The sequence below is a fragment of the Bombyx mandarina genome, chromosome 06, assembly GCF_030267445.1.
Source record: "Bombyx mandarina strain Sakado chromosome 06, ASM3026744v2".
NCBI lineage: Eukaryota > Metazoa > Arthropoda > Insecta > Lepidoptera > Bombycidae > Bombyx > Bombyx mandarina.
In genome coordinates, this window is record NC_143213.1 from 8,302,212 (window position 1) to 8,325,489 (window position 23,278).

The 23,278-nt window shown below is 38.3% G+C and overlaps 1 protein-coding gene across 3 annotated transcripts in view; it reads right to left on the bottom strand.

Moving 5' to 3' along the window:
• Positions 1 to 14,463: 14,463 nt before the first annotated feature.
• NGR-A33 (neuropeptide receptor A33) overlaps positions 14,464 to 23,278 on the bottom strand; it is a 96,365-nt gene continuing 87,550 nt past the window's right edge. For all 3 annotated transcript variants that reach the window (XM_089728352.1, XM_089728354.1, XM_089728353.1), the window contains exons 9-11: positions 20,494 to 20,591; positions 19,388 to 19,480; positions 14,464 to 15,860 (exon numbers count right to left, since the gene is read on the bottom strand). In XM_089728352.1, the coding sequence (XP_089584478.1) occupies positions 19,434 to 19,480; positions 20,494 to 20,591 (145 nt within the window). In that variant the 3' untranslated portion in view covers positions 14,464 to 15,860; positions 19,388 to 19,433. The remainder of the gene's footprint in view (positions 15,861 to 19,387; positions 19,481 to 20,493; positions 20,592 to 23,278) is intronic.

Sequence of the window (23,278 nt, forward strand, 5' to 3'; positions counted from 1 at the left end):
GAAAGTTCCGAATAGATAAATTCGAACGATAGACACTTACCCCATGGAACCTCCCAAGAACCGTAAATTGAGGATGATTTAATAAGATTACGCAACTTTGTTGGGATAAAAGATGCCAGCCACGAGTCTGGTAGAGACTTTATAAACTGGTTTTTAATCAATTATGGAATTGGCTATGGTCAGAATAACGTTTTACGGGGATCGATGTTTGAATGCGACCAACCAAATTTAAGTTACTGTGGTAAACGAACAACCTGCTAATTTATTTATGATAATATTTTTTTATGTTAATATTATATAATATGTGAAAGTTTGTGAAAATGTTTGTTACTCATCGCGCGTAAATTATTGAATAAATCTTAATCAAAATTGGCATATAGCACATGGTAGGTACATACTCTCCGTGGATTAACCAATAGGATATTTTTCCAACAATTTGTCCCCTGGAATAATAGTTCAGCATTCATGTTATTTGAACATAATTTTAGTTTTGAAACTCATACTGGCACTTTTCTTTTCGCGCGCGCGGTGTATGTGGGTCTCGACGATCTGCAGATGTTGGGAGCTTTATTTACTAGTGGTAGGACGTCTTGTGAGTCCGCACTACTACCATGCCTATTTGTGCCGTGAAGCAGTAATGCGTTTCGCTTTGAAGGGCGGGGCAGCCGTTGTAGTGTTAAAAGTGAGACCTTACAACTCATGTCTCAAGATGGGTGGCGGCATTTACGTTGCAGATGTCTATGGAGACCGGTAACCACTTACCACCAGGCCGTGAGCTCGTCCACCTACCTAAGCAATAAAAAAAGGAGACCACGGGCTCAAGGAGTTTTAGGGCTCTACCGCACTAAACGACTTCCCTGCACTCTTACAGCCAACGTCCGATCTCGGTCAACGCGGACGTGTTGTCCCGTTCTTCCGATGTCAGCGCGCTAGAGTGACGGTAGCGTGCGGCGCAGCCTCAACACCCTATGGTCACCTCGTGACCATCAACGGGAGGAGACGGCCTCCTCACAGGGGCCGGAGCTGGACGAACGCCCTCCTCTGACCCTCGGCTCGACGACAGTGGCACGGCGCCGAGAAGAAAGGAGAGCTCTCCCTCTCCTGCCATCTCCTTCTGCAAGATGGTGGCCTCGCAGAAGATTGATAAATGGCACTGCCTTCACCTTAGAACGTATTATAGCACCGATAATGCACTCCCATGGAATAATAAATAGTTCCACTTTAATGTTATTTTAATTGGATTTGAATCGTATTTACTATTGGTAGTTAGAGAATATCAAGTGTCCAAAATGTACAGGTACTGCTCAAAATAATAGATACAATATTTTGTACGGGGTTTGGAATTAATTCTGACTATCTTCCTTCACAGCGATATGGGCAACACAGATGGATGATTTTTTGCCGCGTTTTCAAAGTTCGAAGATTCAGCCTTTGTTTCCAGATACTATTGTGGCGGATATACCAACTGACAGCGTTCAACACATACGCTGTTATAATTTGTATATTTACTACCGTATACTAAATCAGCTTATGTCAAATACAATTGCATAATGTTTATCTGCTTTGTTTAATATAACATCGGCAAATGTGTGTGACGTTATGCACTTAGTTGTTATCTATGAATTGCAGTAAAACGTGCATAAAAACCATGCGCACGGAAACCAATATGGAGAAAAGACGATTATCAAATCCGTCATTGGAACGTTATATTAATCTTGAAATATTCCCCGCTATAATTTATTTCATCGTATATAAACATGACTCAAGTAGATGGAAATTTGTTATTCTGTGGTAGGTTTTAGCATAATATTCTCACAACCCTACATGTCATGAATGAGTCTAATCAGTAACAAATTCCTAAAATTTGTGCACGGCAATCTTCCAGAAAAAAGATGATGTAGTAAAACATTAAATAAGTCTTATATAGATAGATTAAAGAATGAAAAATAGGCAGGGTGGATTGATTCGAGGCCAGGTCGTCGTGTATGTCAACTAAGCCATTATATTATTAAAAGTGATTGATTGTAAATTTCGTTGGTCAAATATCAAAATTTATCAAAAAACTAATTAAACATCTATAGGATGTATTAATAATATGTTTTAAAAATGCTAGTTCTCCTTTCCATAGATAAGCTTCGTACTTAATATAATATAAATATTATAAAGAGGAAAGATTTGTTTGTTTGTTTGTATTGAATAGGCTCCGAAACTACTGAACCGATTTGAAAAACTCTTTCACTGTTTCGAAGCTACACTATTCCCGAGTAACATAGGCTATAATCTTTTTTGAAAAAATTTGGGATCCTTACTAAAACTTTAATAATGTAACCCCAGGTGTAAAGATGTTACCTAAAATATCCTTTACATCGCGTGCCCTGCGAAAACTATTGATGATAGAATAAAATAATGTACTACGACTTTGTAGAACACATTATTATTTACAAAAAATGTCGCGACAGCATATGTCTAACTATGATAGTTATATCACATTAAGTATTATTTTATTTTAAAAAATAAAAAAACGTCAAACATCGTTGAAATTATTGTTAAATACCCGAGCGGAACCGGAGCGGGCCGCTAGTACTTAATAAATACGTACGTAAAAAACGACTCATACAAACTTCAAAGAGGTAAATTGTGTTTGGTGTACAACAATCAACAATTTCAATACTTGAAATTTAGCTTCATATATTAGAATTTATTTCATAAAATGCTTTGATGGCACTGTGATTATAACTTTTCTAGCTGCAGCTAATTTTTGGACTTAATAATTTAATTTGGAATAGGTTGTTTGCTTTGAACTTATCAAGTTATATCTATCAAGAAATAATTGTTAATTTGTTTAATCTTTTTCGAAAGGTAAATTCAACAGAACATAGTCTAAAATTAAAAGTCATCATAAACAAAGATAAACCTATTTAAAAAAAGAAATTTCGAATGCTTAGTGAAAAAGTTAATTTAGATTTCAATACAATAACACTCCCCAGGGCTATAAGAATGAATTCCGAACGAACCTAACGCAGACACGATTAATTTCCCTTGTCGGATAATATGTTACCTGGTAATGGATTCATAGATGTAGTGGTTCAAAATCTATACACCGATTGTGTGAAAGTTTAATGCACACTCAATTGTAGGTCTGGTAATAAATAAAGGAAAGGTATTGGAAATATACTGGCTATAGATCTGCTAGTTTATTACCGGTTATAAATACGTGATTGTATGTTAAGCTTTAGCAGTTGTTTCATTGATAATTATAACCATTATGTAACTTGTTTAGGTTCATTAATGTTTTGTCAACTACTAAGCCATTCGATACGAGCGGACGAGCTCACAACCCATCTGATGTTAAGTGGTTACCGGAGCCCATAAACATCTACAACGTAAATGTCATCGTCATCTTGTGATGTGAGTTTTTACAGTACAATTTTTAATTATAATTTAAGTTGAAATGGAACTAAAGCAGTAGTAGGTATATTCCGTTTTAGAATCGTTATTTGAAAAGAAATAAAACAAAACATAACGTAGCACGTGACCCTTTCTGTGGCCCACAGCGAATGTAAACCGTGAACTAAGTTCAAAGCACTCCCAAGTTTTAATTACATTTGAAATTCCCTTAACGTAATCGGAAAAGTCGAAAGCGACATTCGTTACGTTAAGGCGCGGATTATTTCCTAATTCCATCTCGTTAAGATTGTGAAAACTACGAATTAACAGCGCGTAAAAACTTTAAAATTAATTCAATTCAAATTTTGTGTGGTTAGGGCAGATAGTTCCTCCCCAGCGTTAAAAAAAAAAAAAGGGCAGATTGTTCCAATAAATTCCTCCAGATCCACTAAAGGTGCTTTTAGGTACTTCAAGCACCGGTCACCGTTCTCGTTGAACCCGTCGACGAAGGGCTCGACGAGTAAATTAACGCTCAGACACAGCCCACTGAGTTTCTCGCCGGATCTTCTCAGTGGGTCGCGTTTCCGATCCGGTGGTAGATTCTGCGAAGCACGGCTCTTGCTAGGGCTCGTGTTAGCAACGTCGTCAGGTTTGATCCCCGTGAGCTCACCTACTAGTTAAGGTTCCGCTGATATAGCCTCTCAAGGCTATCAGCTTAGGTATGAAAAAAAATCCAATAAATGTTCCATTATGTCCATAAATTGTTCCAATAACATTTTAGTTTTTAATGTAAACTGTTTAACGTTTACTCATTGTTCAAAACAAACATTTAATCACTTTTACAAAGTTTTCTTAAAGTTTATATCTATGTCTTTTTGTCAGTCGTCAGATTAAAGTTATGATAACATGACTGAATATAAAAGTGAGACATGACTTAATTTAAAACGCATTGTCTTTCTGTTTGTATTTAACTGTTTTACTAAACTCAGTAACAGTGCGTTTTAATGAAAACGTACAACAGTACTGATTAATTACAAATTACTACAGGAATACTACTCTTTTTTTTTTCTACAGGAGAAAATTTCCGGATCCGGTATGTGGGAGTTGAACCTCACTAAATACTCCTGCCGCTCACAGCCGGCGCCCTACCCCGGATCGGGCGGGAGCCCAGTCGGAGGTATTGAGACGGCGGGACAGGGCTTACGCAGAGCATATTACATCCATTCCGCCGTCCCCCAGACGCCGGACCGGTCACCGCCAGCGACACGATCGCCGCTTCCCTCGGTACTCCGGTCCCAACCCCCTACTCGGTGGCGACGGACTTCTGTTCACTCGCCCTGTCGCCTCCTTCTGCGAGATGGTGCACTCGCAGAAGTCGAGCATAGTCTTCCAGGACTCGTCGCCGCCAAGAATCGATACCACGACGCCAGGCAGCGACAAGTCCGGGTCTATCTTTGCGACAAGGACACGGTGCTGCACCTTCGTGCTCATTGCACCTGCAACAGATGGAAGGTGAGGCGTCCTCTGCCACGATTCACCTAGTCATCAAAGACCGGGTAAACCGCCTCGTCGGTCCGTAGACCCCACGTGGGCTTGGCCAACCGCCTTGACCGCGACTCGAGCATGGACCGCCGAGAATGGGCCTTCCGCGCCCGCATCTCATTGTTGGGAAGACGTGCCACTACCAGAGCACGAAGTTCGCTGCGCCACCGATAATCGATAGCGAGAGGCTCCGTCTCCAGCTCCCATGTCGGCGGCCCCGCCAACACACACGCCGCCTCAAGGAGACGGTGCGATATCTACGGATGGTCTTGATAGCAATGGTGTGCTGCGGTCGGCGAAGGAACCGAGCCATAGCGGCCCAGTTGCGCGGCTCAGCCCATACAGGCGCACCGTACAGAGCCATCGATCGCACCACCCCTTGGTAGAGGCGGCGCACAACCTGATCTGGCCCCCCGATATTTGGGAGCAGCCGGCTCAAAGAACCAGCCGCCCTCATCAATCGGGGGACAGAGCTTTGGAGTTACTGAGCGCCACGTCGAGGCTCAGCCTCTTTAACCTTCCGACGACGAGGGCCACTTCCGCTGTGGCGAGACGGGCAGACTCATCATAATCATCCCCTGGGCCACGACCAACGTGTCGTCCACGTAACAAATAACGTGGAGGCCCGGGAGGAGGACACACACACTTATTCCACAAGAGAGGGCCGAGAACCGACCCCTGCGGAATATCATGCACGACCGGAAAACGGTGAAGGGTCCCAGGACCAGGGCATGGTGTTAAATGCGTTGGCGACATCAAGAGACACCGCCAGCGCCACCCCAGCCCGTAAGACAGCCTCGTCCGAGAGAGCCCGCACGAGAAGTATCGCATCCACGGTCGAACGGCCCTCCCGGAAGCCGTACTGCTCCGAGGAATACTACTCCTAATTTATTTTTGTGTCAAAATGTTTCTCAGAACATATTACTTAACAAGGAGCTTAAATCAGCTACTAAGATCGTATTTCAATCGTGAAGAGCATTGAAGAACGTATTTCATTCCAACGAAGGGATGTAATAGAGGTTAAAGTATGAAATTGCCGTTTTATTGTAGTATATACTTCGAATTGACATACAACCTTCATGATTTGAGATTTTTGAGTGAAACTTTTGCATGTGGTACCTTTTTTTTTTTTATTGCTTAGATGTGTGGACGAGCTCACAGCCCACCTGGTGTTAAGTGGTTACTGGAGCCCATAGACATATACACATAAATGCGCCACACACCTTGAGATATAGTTCTAAGGTCTCAGTATTGTCACAACGGCTGCCCCACCCTTCAAACCGAAACGCATTACTGCTTCACGGCAGAAATAGGCGGGGCGGTGGTACCTACCCGTGCGGACTCACAAGAAGTCCTACCACCAGTAATTACGCATGAGCATTTGTTAGGTACGTATTTCATTAGAAAAATTGGTACCCGCCTGCGGGATTCGAACACCGGTGCAACGCTTCAACACGAATGCACCGGACGTCTTATCCGTTAGGCCACGATGACTTCTTTTAAAACCTATTATACCTACCTATCTACCTATTAGGTTCTTCTTTTAAAAAATGTGCAACATTCGATTATCGACTTTCGGTTGTTTTTTTTATTCAGCTTAGACAAGAAAGATGAATAATTCGAAAATTGGAGTAATTTTTGAATACGAGTTCCGGCAAGAAACTAACGCTACAGAAACAGGTCGTCATATCAATGTTGCGTTTGGAGAGGGGACCATGTGAATAACAATGAATAAAAAGAGATGGTGGAAGCCGATCTGAGCCAAACTACCCAGGAATTAGCGGCATGATTTAACGTTACCTTACCATCAATATTGACTCATTTGCGTCAAATCAATAAAATTTGACTGATCTACAGAATGAAACACGTGTTGAAACTTATGCTGCCTGGTTGAATCGATGCATAAATGAAAGAACATTGGATCAAAAGTGTCCTAAAGCAAAGATTAGCAATAAAAAGGTAATGGTAACTGTTTGGTGGTCTCAGAATGATGTTATTCACTATAGCTTTCTCCGATCTGGTCACGCAATAACAGCAGATGTCTACTGTGCCGAACTCCGAACAAAGATAGCAAAACTTGCAGTGAAACAGCCCCAACTCATGAATCGATCTTCACCATTATTGCTTCATGATAGCGCGAGACCTCATACAGCACGAAAAACCGTTTTAACTCTATAGGAACTGCAATTAGAAACAATTCGTCACCCTCCGTATACGCCAGACCTTGCTCCAATGGACTACCATTTTTTCGTGATTTGGACAATTTTCTACGTGATAAAAAGCGTTCTTCCTAGGAGGCAGTACAAGATATTTTCACACAGCTCATAGAATCTAGATCACCAGAGTTCTATCGCAAAGGTATAAATGACCTTCCTATTAGATGGCGGCAAAGTTTTGATAATAATAATAGATATTTTGAATAAATAAATATGTTAAATGAAAAAAAAAAAGAAATTCATTTTTTCAGTATAAATTGGCAGTTTCCTACTTTAACCGCTTTCATTCCATCAGATATAAAATGGATAGTGCCAGGTTCAGGCCAAATTAAAATAATTGTAAAAAATACGAAATCCCTGCTTGAAGTTATCTAAAATGAAATTTCTGTCATATTTCTAAAAATAAAAAACCTACTAATTAATTGAACTGTCAAACTACTTGACACAAAAAATAAAACGGACAAACTTGAATTTAATTAGGCGTACACTAGTAAAATGAAGCAGATTCTCTTTTGAATTATCTTGTAAAATGACTTTAGCATTAAAAAGTTATCAATTAATTTCACTGTATAATATATTTCGCGACGAGATGGCCGGTCCATAGAACGCCTCGTTGTACAGGGAAGCGTTGATGGTACAAGACCGCGCGGGAGGCCCCCAATGCGGTGGACCGACCAAATTAAAACTGCAGTGGGAGGTCCCCTAAATGAGTGCAGTAGAATGGCCACGAGCAGGAAAGATGGCGCGACATCGTGAGACGCATCAAGTCTGCCCCTTCCAACACTACATGACGATCACGACCACTCTGTCAAGAGTGACACATCATCAGCCTGTATCTCTCTACTGCTGGATGTAGGCCTCTCCCATAGTCCGCCACAATGAACGATCCTCCGCCTTCCGCATCCAATCTCTCCCAGCATTTTTTTTTTTTATATTGCTTAGATGGGTGGACGAGCTCACAGCCCACCTGGTGTTAAGTGGTTACTGGAGCCCATAGACATCCACAACGTAAATGCGCCACCCACCTTGAGATATAAGTTCTAAGGTCTCAGGTATAGCTACCTGCCAACAGGTATAGTATAGTTACCTGTCGCCGCAAGTCATCGGTCCAACGGGCAGGGGGACGCCCAACGCTGCGTTTACCGGTACGCGGTCTCCAGTCCAGAACACGTCTGCTCCATCGGCCATCGGTTCTGCGACACGTATGTCCGGCCCATTGCCACTTCAGCTTGCTAACCTATAGGACTATGTCGGTTACTTTGGTTCTTTGACGAATTTCATCATTTCTGACTCGATCCATCAAAGAAACTCCGAGCATACACCTTTCCATAGCACGCTGAGCGACTTTAAGCTTACGGACCAAACCTACGGTTAATGTCCACGTTTCAGCGCCATATGTCATGACCGGCAGCACAGAAGAGTGACACGACTGAGAATAATAATAATATAGTAGAATATTTTAAGCTTAGCTATAAAAATCCATGTATTTTCTTAAGTAGTGATTGAAGTTATAATTCGTTATAATTTTCGAGTACTCACTCTCCACCTCCACGACTGTAATTGGTGTGCAGTCAAATAAAATACTATTAACGCGGAGATTTAAGTAACCCGAACCATCATTAGTTTGTTTTAGTTCGCGTATAATTTAATAGTAAGGTAATAGAAGATTATCGGTAGGCAGCGGCTTGGCTCTGCCCCTGGCATTGCTGAAGTCCATGGGCGACGGTAACCACTCACCATCAGGTGGGCCGTATGCCCGTCTGCCTACAAAGGCAATAAAAAAAAAAAAAAAAAAAAAAAAAAAAAAAAAAAAAAAAAAAAAAAAAAAAAAAAAAAAAAAAAAAAAAAATAATAATAAAGATCATAGTAATTCGGACTACAATTTCAATTCCATCAAAGCGGGAGACAGTGAAAGTTCAATGAAATTTGGAAACAAAAAAGGGTTGAGGTTGGGGAAAAAATTCAACTACCGTCTGCAATGGATCATTAATCAAACATCAATTTCTCAAATTTTACGAAACCGAAAATTAGTTCATTTTAATGCTGTCAAGGACATATGGTCCCACGATCCATCTAATATGGAATGGTATCTAGAACTCGCAGACATTGCAACTACATTGATATTACCCATCACTAGACGTATTAAGGTCGAAATTTAATTGCATATGGTTCCGCATTGACTCCGGGGTATATGTATATTAAATAGCCTAGGAGGCCTCAAAAGTGTCAATTTAGATGGCATATTACTCGTAGAAGTAGTTGACACGGGACTGACACAAAAGTTCGAAATATCAGATAGTTTTAATACAACCCCCTAAATATTAAGATAAATAAGACAATTTAAATGGGCATGGCGGTGGTCCCTGTTGGAGTATAAATTACGCTACACCTTAAATAATTACACTTTAAAAATAAACCATTGTCGTCAATTGCACAAATATTCACGCCTCATTAGAAACCACGAACAAAATTGGCTTTCTCTCATTATTGGTGCATATTTGTAGATTGGGGTCAAACAGGACAGATGAATGAATGACTTATGTTTATAAAAATAGAATATTTAAAAACCCCTCAGTTCAGTCACTTGTTGTAAGGTTGTTTTGTTAAACTTACTGATATCCGAAAATATATTCGTGCAATTATTTTATTTGAACTTTAACGTTTTTATTATTAATATGATAGTAATTATTTTTATATTGGGTTTAAGATTTGTGGTGTTATGTGCTGGTGAATAGACTTATGTTCACGTACTATGTTCAATACGGGATCGTAGACAAGAATTAGATGTTAATTTTATAAGAGTCATGAGTTTTAGTGTATAATATAAGTACTGAATATATTCGAATTACAATAAGTTTATATACATTAAATTACAATGAGTATTCGAACTACGAAGAAAAAATAAAGTATCTTTGGTAGAGTTTTGTATTGCTACTTTTATAGCCCGTGGAGTGAAAGTTCCTGAAAGTCAGAGATTTCATTTCACATTCAAATGAATGTATTAACATTTACGGTCGGAAGAATTCGCGAAAATATCATAACTCACTATTAGATAACATTATTCACTGAAAGATTTGGTAATAAATTATCTGACTTAACTACAGTACTTGATTCTATTTTTTATTTATTGTTTAGATGAGTGGACGACCTCGGCCCACCTTGTGTTAAGTGGTTACCGGGGCCCATAGACATCTACAACGTAAATGCCACCACCCACCTTGAGATATAAGTTCTAAGGACTCAGTTATAACATTGCAATGACTGTCCCACCCTTCAAACCGAAACGGATTACAGCTTCGGCAGAAATAGGCATCACGATGGAAGTTAAGGACTTGATCAAAGACCTACGTTCTCGCAAGGCTCTCAGTTCAGAAGCTATTTTTAACCGTGTTATTAAACTTCTACCCGCCCAACTTATCGTGGTGTTGGTATCTATATCTTTTCCGCTTTTCTTATCGTTGGAACTATATCTTTCCCGCGGTATGGAAAGAAGCGGAGGTTATCGGCATCTATAAACCCGGTAAACCAAAAAAATCATCCGACGGGTTACCGCCCGATAAGTCTCTTCATGTCTCTAGGCAAACTATATGAGTGTATGCTCTAAAAACGTCTCAGAGACTTCGTCTCATGCAGGGGCATTGTCACCGACGAACAATTCGGATTCCGTGCAAATCACTCATGCGGCCAACAGATGCACCGCCTCACTAAGAATATTCTCATAGGGCTTAACCGACCAAAGCCTATCTACTCGAGAGCACTCTCTTCGAAGTCGCGAAAGCGTTCGACAAAGTCTGGCACAACGGTTTGATTTTTAAACTATTCAACACGGACGTGCCGGACACCTGGCTGAGCCTTTGCTCGCCCACCTGCCCTGGAAAAACTGGAGAGGCCTCCGGGCCACTAGTAATACATAAAACATAAAAAAAAACAAATAGGCAGGGCGGTGGTACCTCTGTAGGTGACGGCATCCCTTCGGTGAAGGTCATGGGGTGGCCCGAGGGGTTTGAAGCCGCGCGGCGCATTCCTAGCATTCTAGCGCGCTACCAAGGAGAACTATCAACATCTTGATAAAAGAGCAACCGGTTGGCGGTATATCGCCTCCCAACCCGACAGGCTGGTTCTGGTCCAGCGGCGTATTCTGGGATACCAGCGACACCATCTGGGCGGCCTGATGGGCTACCGTACCGAGACGGCCAACGTTTCAGAGCCTTCGACTCGTCTAGATGGCTCCGTCGGCCGGACGTCTTTGGAGTTAGCTGCGCCATCTGGTTTTAGTGTTGACCGCGGTAGCCCCTTACCTCATCCGGGTTCTGACCTCGGAGGGAATCGGACACTCGGGCGAAGAGTGCAGGGGAGTCGTTTAGTGGGTCATGATGTGGTAGGGTCCTGAAAACATCGTTGGGCCCGCGGTCTCGCAGTCTCGGCCCAGTCCCACATACCCCGCGCGCTCCCTAGGCGCGGTGACCTCGTAGGAAGTTTGGCCCCCAGTACGAAAAAAAAGATCGGTGGTACCAACCCGTGCGGACTAGCAAATAATAATAAAAATATATAGTTCGATACCATGTTTCAAAAAATCCAAAGATCGAGGAAAGTTTTCGTTATCAACTGTCCGTATCGTTGTTTAATTGTGGCAATGTACGAAACACAGCGAAGCAAGGACTGTCCTATTTACTGGAGTTCATATTCTAGCTGTGGTTTGGTAGCAGCTGGTAATCCAAAAAAAAAGTAAGGTAATCTAACAGCCTAAAGATAATTGAACAATAAAACGGTCGGCAGCGGCTCGGCTCTGCCCCTGGCATTGCTGAAGTCCATGGGCGACGGTAACCACTCGCCATCAGTTGGGCCGTATGCTCGTCTGGCTACACGGGAAATAAAAATAAATAAATAAATTAATAATATTATATTATATACACATAAAATAAAATATACAATGAAACATTTTGACATTAAAATTAAATATACATAGAAATTTAGATAAACTTCGATATAACTTTTACAAAAATACCACTGGCAGGATTAAATCCAGGAAACTAGCTTACAATTCCCGAAAATGAAGCCACTTAACAGTACTTAAATGTAGGTAGAGACAATTAAGCCACTTAAAAGACGCACTTCTAAACTCTGAGAACGTAATTCTACGAATTTGTAATTGTAGCTTTTGAACTTCGTTATATCATCTTTATGTAATGCCTCGATGATTCGAGGTTAGTTACACATTCAATTTAGAATCAAATATAACGATTGAGAACACATAGCTTTGTTTAATATTTTACTGTTATTAGAACAACATTACTCCACAACATGTGACAAAGACGTGCTTTTGTATGGAAATAGATAGGGAAATGTTGATGCATAAATACATATAAATTAATTTACCTACACTCACTGGTGACGCTGGTTGTAGAAGACAAAATATATAATCCCATGTGTTATTGTACGAATTAAATAAATATTTTAATTGTAAATCTTGTGTATAGATATTGTTATTTCATTCAAAATATAAATGGAAAAGTCTTCTTGCATTGTTGTTCAAATGGAAATGATTTGAACAGACATGCTTACGCCGCAGAATGTCAAGAGAATCTACACTTTAATCAGCGTCTTTTAAGCTATCTAGTGTTCATAAAATTTTAAATGATAGATTATGGTTTATTTTTAATTTAAAGAAAATTACAAATTTTCAAAGGACAAATCATGGTATCAAGTAGAAAAATTAGAATTAAATAAATTAACTAAGGCAATCGCTTCATAGATAATACAAATAAATTAGTTATAGATAAGCAACACAAGCACTCAGCAAATATCTTTACGGGCGTCGGCCACTAGATGGCTTCACTACGATTAGTTTCTCATTACTCCTGTAGAAGGCAATAATATATTACCTATCCTATATTTTATTTTTAATGAAGGTATTTGTAAATTTTCAGCAACCACAAATTGATAAAATTCAATCAATTTGTCTATAACATAATATAAGGACTTATTAATGTTTTGTTTTCTGTGTTTAGTTATACAATAATTAAATTAAACTTTTACAGTATATAAGTTTAGGTGCATCCGCTACAAGATGTCGCTAGTTTCCGTTCCAAAAAAATATTTGTCTTAAAGTATCACAGTTTCAGGGCCCTAAATCGCTTAACTCGGTCCTGTTATAATTCATTTAGTGGGTAGCATCGTTAAAAATTACACTGCCATTTAAGGTTAGACTGTTTGACCGTAAAATGAAAATCAGTAGCTATGATCTTGATTACTGTACCGGCCCCCGTTTTGGTTAGAGGTGCTTGGTCTTGGGGTTATTTGTTCTTGTCACCTATTTTTTGGTTCCCGTACGCATAGCTGCGTTTTGCGTAATTACTGGTGGTAGGACCTCTTGTGAGTCCGTGCGGGTAGGTACCCCACCCCGCCTATTTTGGTCGTGAAGCAGTAAAGCGTTTCGGTTTGAAGGGCGGGGTAGCCGTTGTAACTATACTGAGACCTTAGAACTTATATCTCAAGATGGGTGGCGCATTTACGTTGTAGATGTCTATGGGCTCCAGTAACCACTTAACATCAGGTGATGTATGAGCTCGTCCACCAATCTAAGCAACTATAAAAAAAAACATCGGAGAAAATACTTTTACAGGCGTTAGTACACCTGTAACGTTTATAATTTATTATTTACGAATGTCTATGTTGAATATGTTTTATTTTTTTATATGTAGAATGATTTTCATGTTGAGATTGAGATTGGCAAATCAGGATAGCAACAAGTAGGGTACGTGTTCCGTATTCTTAAAAAAAAAAATCATTCAGATTTTAAATAATGATATAAGTGATGTTTTTTTTAGTAAAACGAATCCTTATTCAAAAAAGAAATTGTCGAAAATCAAGTCCACTTGTTAAGACCATCAATTCAGTTGTCAATCGGACTCACTCACAGAATTAAGGGCAGAAATCTGCCGATTCTATTGCTCTGATAGCATCGTTCACTCGAGCTTTAACATGGCTTAGAGGTCCTCCAATTGTTCCGTGTAATTATTCTAACGGTACTACAGGGGACCGGGAATTTCCGCCTGGCCTTGTTGACTTTACCTGTTTTGCGAAGTTCTTTTGTCCAAATTGAAATAATTCGCCTTTTTCGCAAATCGCTGCCTCTTCCAAACTTAATTTTGTTTGAACAAAAAAAAAACAGTCGGAAAAATGTTACGTAGCATCTTTTGTATAAAAAAGAATTTAATGAGCTCTTATGTATTTAACTGAAAGCTCTCAGAATAAGATCCCTGTAGTATTTGAAAACATTACTTTTCACCCAATGACGTGAATTAAAATAAAATAAAAATCAATAGTAACAATATTTATTGAAATTTTATCAATTTACATACATAATTATATAAATTACAAATTTACAGGTGAATCATCACACGGGTTGTATTGGAACTGTCCTTGGAACCGCTAATTGTATAAGCTAGTTCAGTGATTCTCAACCACTGTTCCGCGGCACTTTTGTGTGCCGCCAAATTTCAAAAGTGTGCCGCCAAATTTTGCGAATATATAATAATGTTAATATTATTAAATTATATAATTTTAAAAGAAAAATATTTTAAACATGAATATATATTAAATCCACAAAAAAAAATTATAGTATATTTTAGTTTATTTCGTATATTAAAATTTTTTGATAAACTATTTATGCAATGTGTTGGAGTAAGTAAATAATTTTTATCTGTTTTTTTTGTGTGCCGCCAAATTTTGAAATCGTTAAATATGTGCCGCAACAAAAAAAGGTTGAGAATCACTGAGCTAGTTAGTCCAATACAAACAGAAAATATTATACATTTATAAACTAATTTATGTACGTTATTTTAGTAATTTTATTATTTAATAAATCCGCAATACAATCCGAAGGGGTTTCCTCAAGACCGCTGAACTTACATGTAATTTTTAATTGCGTTTGCTACATTGCGTACAGAAAATATTTCAATACCACTATTTTGTCAACATTGAGGATCAATTAAAATGCTATCTTAAATACACCACTAATAAGTTAATATAAAAATAATTATCTTTAGTAGGTATTTCAAATAGTATAGAAATGTCTAGACTCCTAAAACTTATTCTATTATTTTGTATCTAAAGTGTGAAAAAATCGCATTTTAAACAGTAAGCGGAAACATTGGAATATAGCAATATTATATAATCTAAGTTATTAAGGATTTACTAATTATTTAAGTTTACAGCTATTTTGAACCAACCCTTGGTTTCTATTTTAGGAATACTTTTTATATTTTTATACGCGTCAGACTTAAATTGGAATGTGAAAAAAGATTAATGAACTGAACATTACGATAGTACAACGTAAGTAAACATCTAATACCAGCAATATTACGAAACACAGCGAAACAATAACAGTAACAATATCGTAAACAAAAGCGGAGTGCTCAATATATTATATTTCAACATATTGTTATGATCAAAAATATTTAGGTTGTGTAGTGATGTAGAACGCTTCCTGCGAGTTCCGATTCACATGAATGAGGTAGCTAACCTCTCTCCTCTCCGTAGTAGAGTTTTTTGTTTCGCCGAAAAGTGTTGTCAAAATTTACATTTTTTATTTATTGTTAACTTATAATTTATCGTCACATACATGATAACCATTTGTTGTAGCTTTCTCAAGACGAGGATTAATCCTGATCGCCAGGGCTCCATTTGTGACGAGTTCTATCGCGTTCGAATTTTCTGTCAACAAACAAAGCAGTAAAAGTTATGATACGTTACGACTGACCCGAAAATCGATAGTTACACCATGTTTGAAAATTGTCTACTACTAAAAGTTTGATTTAGCAAGCCTATTCCCGAATAATAAATCCAAATATCCACGAATGTAATGAATTGCATATGTAACAAAACCGTTAATTTAAGGTTAGTACGTGGGTAAAATTAACAATGTGTACCTATAAAAGCACCACTCCGTTCGTTCCTGTGAGCAGCGTACTGCAATCGCCAACTGGTATTTAGTGGTAGGGAACATATTAATCGTGCACGAGTAGTTGTGACGCTCTTACCTATTTCTTTTACGATTCAGCTATGCATTCCAGTTTGGAAGGGAGAGAAACAGTCTCAGTATAATACAATTGGAATTTCAACTTTATGTCCCGGTTGGCAGAATTCGCTAACAACGTTAACCATTGAACACCAATGGGTCATGTAATCATTCACCCATCTACACAAAGAAAAAAATTAGGCGAATCTTGTAAGGACGGCTGTCGCATTGATCCGGGAAAACAAGTATGCATTTATTTTATGTTGCTTATATTATTTGCAAAACGAGATCACAAAATTATTATGCTCGTAAAATATATATGCAAAATCTATATAAAATCTACGTGCAGCAAAAACTTTGCATCCCTTTTTACGAAAATTGCGCGAACGGAGGAGTATGAAATTTTCCACACTTATAGAGAATATAGAGAAGAAGTGCACAATGCTAATATTTTTTATAAAAATAATGCATAAGATACATTAAATCAATAAACAAAACATTACACACACTACATACCATGTATTTGACGCACACACGCATGCATATTATTTATTGTCAATCTTTTGTTCTTGACGTCTGTTGTCAAATTGAGAATAGATTAAATATTGTTTGTCTTTGTTAATACTTTTTATATTGTAGTCTTGGCGAAATTTGTGATTATAGAAGTATAAAATACAATCATAATAGTCTACAAACTTACAATTCCAATTAGTTATAGTCGAATTTCGACTACTGCGGGACCTCTAGTAAATTATAAATCTTCTTATTAGCAGTGTAAATAATATGTGTCAAAAGAACGAAAGTGAGAATTTGTTATATTCTCTATTGACGTAATAGGTCAGAAAAAACACCTTAATCCAGTGCCGTCATAAAAAGGCTTATCGCAGCCACTCAAACAGACAAGATAACGCTGTTTGGTTTATTAGACACTACTGTTCTATTTCAGCTATAAAAAGTACAAGATTCAGAGACAATGTTTACAGGGATTTAGGAAGGTCATTGAGATATTCCTAACTTTAAAAGCTTAAATTACAATTCGTATAATTTCATTCACTGTTATCAGGTAGATAGTTCTCCAATAATTCGAGACTATACGGTCATGAATATTTCACATTAACACATTTTGTCTCTGAAAATGTTCAAGACAGTTAAAATGATTGAATTTAATCTGTTTTTCAATATTGTTACGTGTTGCGTTAAAAATGCTAATAGCCACCAATTTTCTCATTCGTTTCATGAGCTCATGTTATTTTCATAAATTGAGTTGGATCATATACCATTTTTATGTATGTCATGAATTGGTTTTTGAAGTTATGCTTTTGATTGCCTAATCAGATTTATTTGTATTAATACATTCATCTCTTCTCTGTCACAGATACATACATAATACATTCATGTTTTGATGTTTATGATTTTTGGATCCATATATAGTTTGGATTTTATTCATTCATTCATGTCAGGTAATGAATTGGACAATGTTAATCTCAGTTGCTGGTGCTTTATCGATTGTAATTTCCCATAACGCATTTTTAGAATGTACTAGCTGACCCGGCAGATTTCGTAATGCCTCAATCGATAATTATAGGACCTAAACTTTTGTATAAAATAAACTTATAACAAACAAAAGAAATCCGTCTGACGGGGGACCGTCCGACACTTCAAAGGAAAAACAAAATTGTAAATTTTATTTCATTCCGAGCATTTTTATATTTGTCTACCTTTTAAACCTTCTCCGGACTTCCACAAATAATTCAAGACCAAAATTAGCCAAATCGGTCCAGCCATTCTCGAGTTTAAAACTTTCGCTAAAGCGAGACTTTTTTCTTTTCTTTTGTTGGCAGACGAACGTACAGCCCACCTGATGGTAAGTGGTTACCGTTGTCCATGGACTTCAGAAATGCCAGGAGCAGAGCCAAGCCGCTGCCTACTGCAATACTAACTGACTAACGAACAGCAATTCATTTTTAAATATATAGATTCATTTTAACGTAGTGCTAGTGTTCTGGTTACTACAAGTGTTTGTAATTGATTAATTTTTATTTAAATCTGCACTATTTCTCAAATGGTTATTTGGGTTTACAGAATGAGATGAATCAATTACATGTGAAATGATTCAAACAGTACCTACCTCAGTCAGTCAAACAAAGTTTAAAATCTAAGTGACTATAGTTTCTAAGCTTGAGTTTAGATTTCGTTGCTGGATTGAAAACAACAGTGAATGACATCAATGTTCAGAAAATGTAAAGCAATTACAAAATTAAATGACCAAGTTTTAAACACACAATAAATGGGTCCGTATTGTGCTTACACAATGAGATGTCTGATTTTGTGAGAATTTCTAAAAAAGTACATGTCATTTTCATAACGAGACCCAAGTGTCATTTGCGAAATTCGTATCTCTTCACTTATTTTTTTTATTTTCTTCATTTACTGTAATTAATAACCGGGTAAAAGGAACACTGAAAAATTATAAATGACTGCAATCTATCATTGTTATTTTCGTAACTGTCAAAAGAATGTAATCATCTAAGCATTAAAAGCTATTTTCAGTTACTAATCGAGCGAATGTTTGGGGGTTTTGGTCCTCAAGATGGTCCACTAAGCGGTTCCATTATCTTATGAATACCGGTTAATGAATAATATCTTATTAACTCTAAATAAAAATGTTGTTAATTCCTTCAGAAGTCTATTTCGACTCGGCAATTAGGCATTATGAATAAAGTCGCTTAGCGTAGCATTATTTTAACGAACCTTTTATACAGACTAAGAGGGAGTTCTAAAAACTAATTAATATTTAAGAATATTATTAAAACAAAAGTGGACTTACTGTGCACACATTCGAGTGAAATCATTTACGATCCAATTGTATAGTTATGTTTCAATTTTAGAATTCTAATTTAAATCTTGAAATTAAGTTTTTGTATTAAATTACAAATACGATTAAGATTTGATACTCAAATTTGTAAATATAAAATAATTTAAATCCAGCTTAATGAGTTTGTGCGGTGGGCATTCAATCACAACAACTTTAGTAGCGAGTAAATATTTTATGAACGATTTTAAATCAACCACACACAAATATTATCCTATGATTTAAATATTAAATGATCGACAGTGTTTTCTAAATCCCTTGAACTTGGTTGACGATCCTAAGCCAACATTGAAAAGACCCTGATGGAATGGAAGGAAGTTTAAATACAGTGAGTTATTGTTGGTCACGTACCGTGTTGGGGTGTGGATCGCGACATGTTGCTGCGTCTTCTCGAATGTCATGCTCGGCTGAACGAAGATACGTCACGAAAGTGCCTTTGGCTAACTGCAAAAACAAGCGGTTTTATCTTTTCTTGAATTTAGACTTGTTAATTATCATAAAAATAAAATTGTGTCATGAATGCTGGGAAAACCTTCCAGTTTAATTGGCTCATCAATCAGCACAATTGTAATATTTATTTACAGTCTGAATAATTAATATCTTAGAATAAAAAAATAACCGAAATGATATCCATATTGTAAACAAGTATTCAGATTGCGATTGAAAGTTAGGAAACTGTCACATTTATTATTTAGCCAACAAACAGTAATGTACTAAAAACAACAAGAAGAATACGATTTTCTTTGAATTATAATTCGAACAATTTCAGAAGCTATCAGTTATACGTTAAGAAGGGATTTCTCGCTTGTACGCTTTCCAAACGATTTCAAATTTACATTCCGTTTAGATTCGCATCGTTCTCTTTGTGCGCATTGCTCCACGCGGTTATCTCATTTAAGATAAGTGCTTAGAGACGAGTGAAACAAATATTCATTTATCTAATCTGATATGTGGTGCAAAAATTTTGTTTGATGGTTTAGATGCACTGAATTTATTTAAGCTCTTAGTATTCTTGACTGTTGGAAATAGTTGTTGTCTCACTAAAACCGATCTAGAATAAAAATATAATATAAAAAACTCCCTTATTCCTGTAAAATTTGTATCTTAAAGTAAATTAAGTAATATGTGGGTGCATACATTTTTAAAGAAATTTCTTTTTGGTTACCCCGAAAAATTGGTCATAAAAATACTGAAATTAGTAAGTTTATTTTATAAAACCCTGAAAAATAAAAATTGTCGATTTAATTTAATCTCGACACCCATTATTTTTCTTTCGTTCGATATCAAAACCCTAAGCTGATCCAGCATACTACTGTTTACAGCTACCACAGTTAAAAGCTTACGCTAACAGATCCTAATGGCTTATTAAATAGTTAATTGCTTGGAGATTGGAGATATGCAATATATTTCAACACGTAATTGAAAAAACCTGTTGCACAACATATAAAAGTACTCACCAGAATAAGATTTAACCTCGAGCTTTTTCAAATCATTTGGGGTCGCTGATTCTGATTTCCAACACCAGCATAAAACTAGGCGGAAGTAAAGTCTGAATCTGTTACGAAAAGGTAATAATAATATTTTATTCTTCCAATAAACATAAACACGTATTTAAGAACGTGTTATTGTATAATTCTATGCTGTATATATGGGGGTAAAAGGCTAATTGGTTTATGCGACATTTATCCTTGTGATTAAAGGTGGGTTTTATTTGCTATTAGCATCAACAATTAGATGTTTTTAATTAAACTTCAATTAAGTTTACTCCATTCAAAGTACTGAAAAAGTTTTTTGCTTTGTTTTTTTTTATTATTGCCTTTGTAGGCATACGAGCATACGGCCCACGTGATGGTGTGTGGTTACCGTCGTCCATGGACTTCAGCAATGTCAGGGGCAGAGCCAAGCCGCTGCCTACCGCTTAATACTCTCCACAAGCCTCGTTTGAAGAAGGACATGTCATAGCGCTCGGGAAACACCGTGGAGAGGAGCTCATTCCATAGCCGGATGGTACGTGGCAAAAAAGACCTCTGGAAACGCACTGTGGATGATCGCAGTGGCTCCATATCTGGATACTACCGTATGGATGAACTCTACTCCGGTGGCGGGCGGTGCGATGGTAAAAACGAGATGCCGGTATCATGTTAAAATGTTGCTAAAACCAAAAGCCCTTCAACTCTCGATATAATGGAAACGTTTTGCTTGTAAACTTTCAATAGCTTCACAATCTTCCAATTTTCAAAAGGCAACTGTCACCTACGTACACAGTGTGTCTCTTCATATGTAACAGACGAAATTGACGCCTGTCAATGAATAAATTGCCTCTAGAGCGTTATTACATTTCAATACGAGTTTTATGTATAACTTGGATTTTTTTATTCTCAAATATTTTCCGGACATTCGTTCGAATTTAGTGCCTTTTTAAAAGTGATGACATTTTTTATTCGCAGTCTAGATGTGCTTGATCTTGTATGGCGTATAAAGCACTCGTAGAACAGAGAAAAAACATAGCTTGAAGATCTTGAATGTGAGATCAAACATATAGCATAACAACAGCAACAGCTTCGTTCAAGATAAGCATATTAGAAAAAAATTAATATATTACAAAACATTGTGTGATTTCAGTTCTTCGTAAATACAATATATATGTACATACATATATGTATTATATATATACTACATGTATGTATTATGTCTCTTACTCGATATCGAAGTTAAATTTTAAATATAAATAGCGCAAGGGTTCGAGGACGATTTTTCGTCCTGCTCTTGTATTTTTTAACTTAGAATCGAATAAGTACATTTAAAAAGTTTTCTAAGCCCAAACAACAAATGTATCGAAACGTGACTCATAGATAATTACGAAAATCTAACTACACAAATTTTAAAGGCACACAAACCCTTGAAAGTTACAAACAAAGTACTAATATTAACCCAAACTTGGAGCGAAGATATAGGTTTTCAGTACATTATCGTCTCGTCCCTAACAGGTTCCACAGAGCAAGACAATTTTGTGTGTTAGTGCGAACTACAATTTTACACTAATACAAAACAAGCGTTGTTAAGTCAAAGTTTGTAAATGAAGTTGAACTGTGCAATCAATGGAGTTCCTTGTTATTTCGCCTCATCAATTGTATATAATTTACAATTCAGTTATACTAGTACAAAAGGGAAAATAAAAAGCGAAATAAGGACCGTATGTAACAATATATTGTTTAACTATACCTACGTGATTTCGTAATTCACTTCCATAAGAAAGGAGTAACATCGTTTTTCTAAGAAACTGCTATCAAACAAGGCTTCAATTATTATTTTTCTAAAGAGAAAATCGCCGTATCCTCACCCGCGCGGCAGGTGGGGTATGTGGGAGTTAAACCTCACTAAAAACTCCTACCGCTTACAACCGGCGCCCTACCTCGGACTGGGCTGGAGCCCAGTCGGGGCTATTGAGACGGCGGGACAGGATTGACACAGAGCACATTACATCCATCCCGCCGTCCCACAGACGCCGGACCAAGAGCCCGCCTTAATGACGCTGCGTGACACCTTCCCCCGGAGCGGTCGAGGGAACGCGGTCTACAATCACCCGGCTTCCTACTGCGGGTGAGCGTGCAAAGCACGCCACCCCACGTCTGTGTCTCTCCCCGCACAAAACGGATGGGACCCCAAGCTCTTAGGGGGCCAGGTCACGGAAACGACCCTGCTCCCGACCCCCTGTTCGGCGGCGGCGGGTATCTGAGTAGTGAGGAAAGCTTTGCCTCACTCGCCCCGCCGCCTCCTTCTGCGAGATGGTGCACTCGCAGAAGTCAAGCATAGCTTTCCAGGACTCATCGCCGCCAAGCATCGACGCCACGACGCCGGGCAGCGACAAGTCCGGTCCTATCTTTGCAACCAGGACACGGCGCTGCACCTCCCAAGTGGGGCAGACAGCGAGCGTATGCTCCGCCGTGTCTAGGTCGTGTCCACAATGGTGACACCTCGTCGTCGGCTCAGCCTCTATCCGGTGCAGGTACTACCCGAGGCATCCGTGCCCGGTCAGCACCTGCACCAGACGAAAGGTGAGACGTCCTTCGCCACGATTCACCCAGTCATCAAAGACCGGGAAAACTGCCTCGACGGTCCGTAGTCCCCATGTGGGGTTGGCCAATCGCCTCGAGCACGACTCGAGCACGGACCGCCGAGAATGGGCCTTCCGCGCCCGTAGCTCACTTTCGGGGAGACGCCCCACGCCCCGAGCACGAAGCT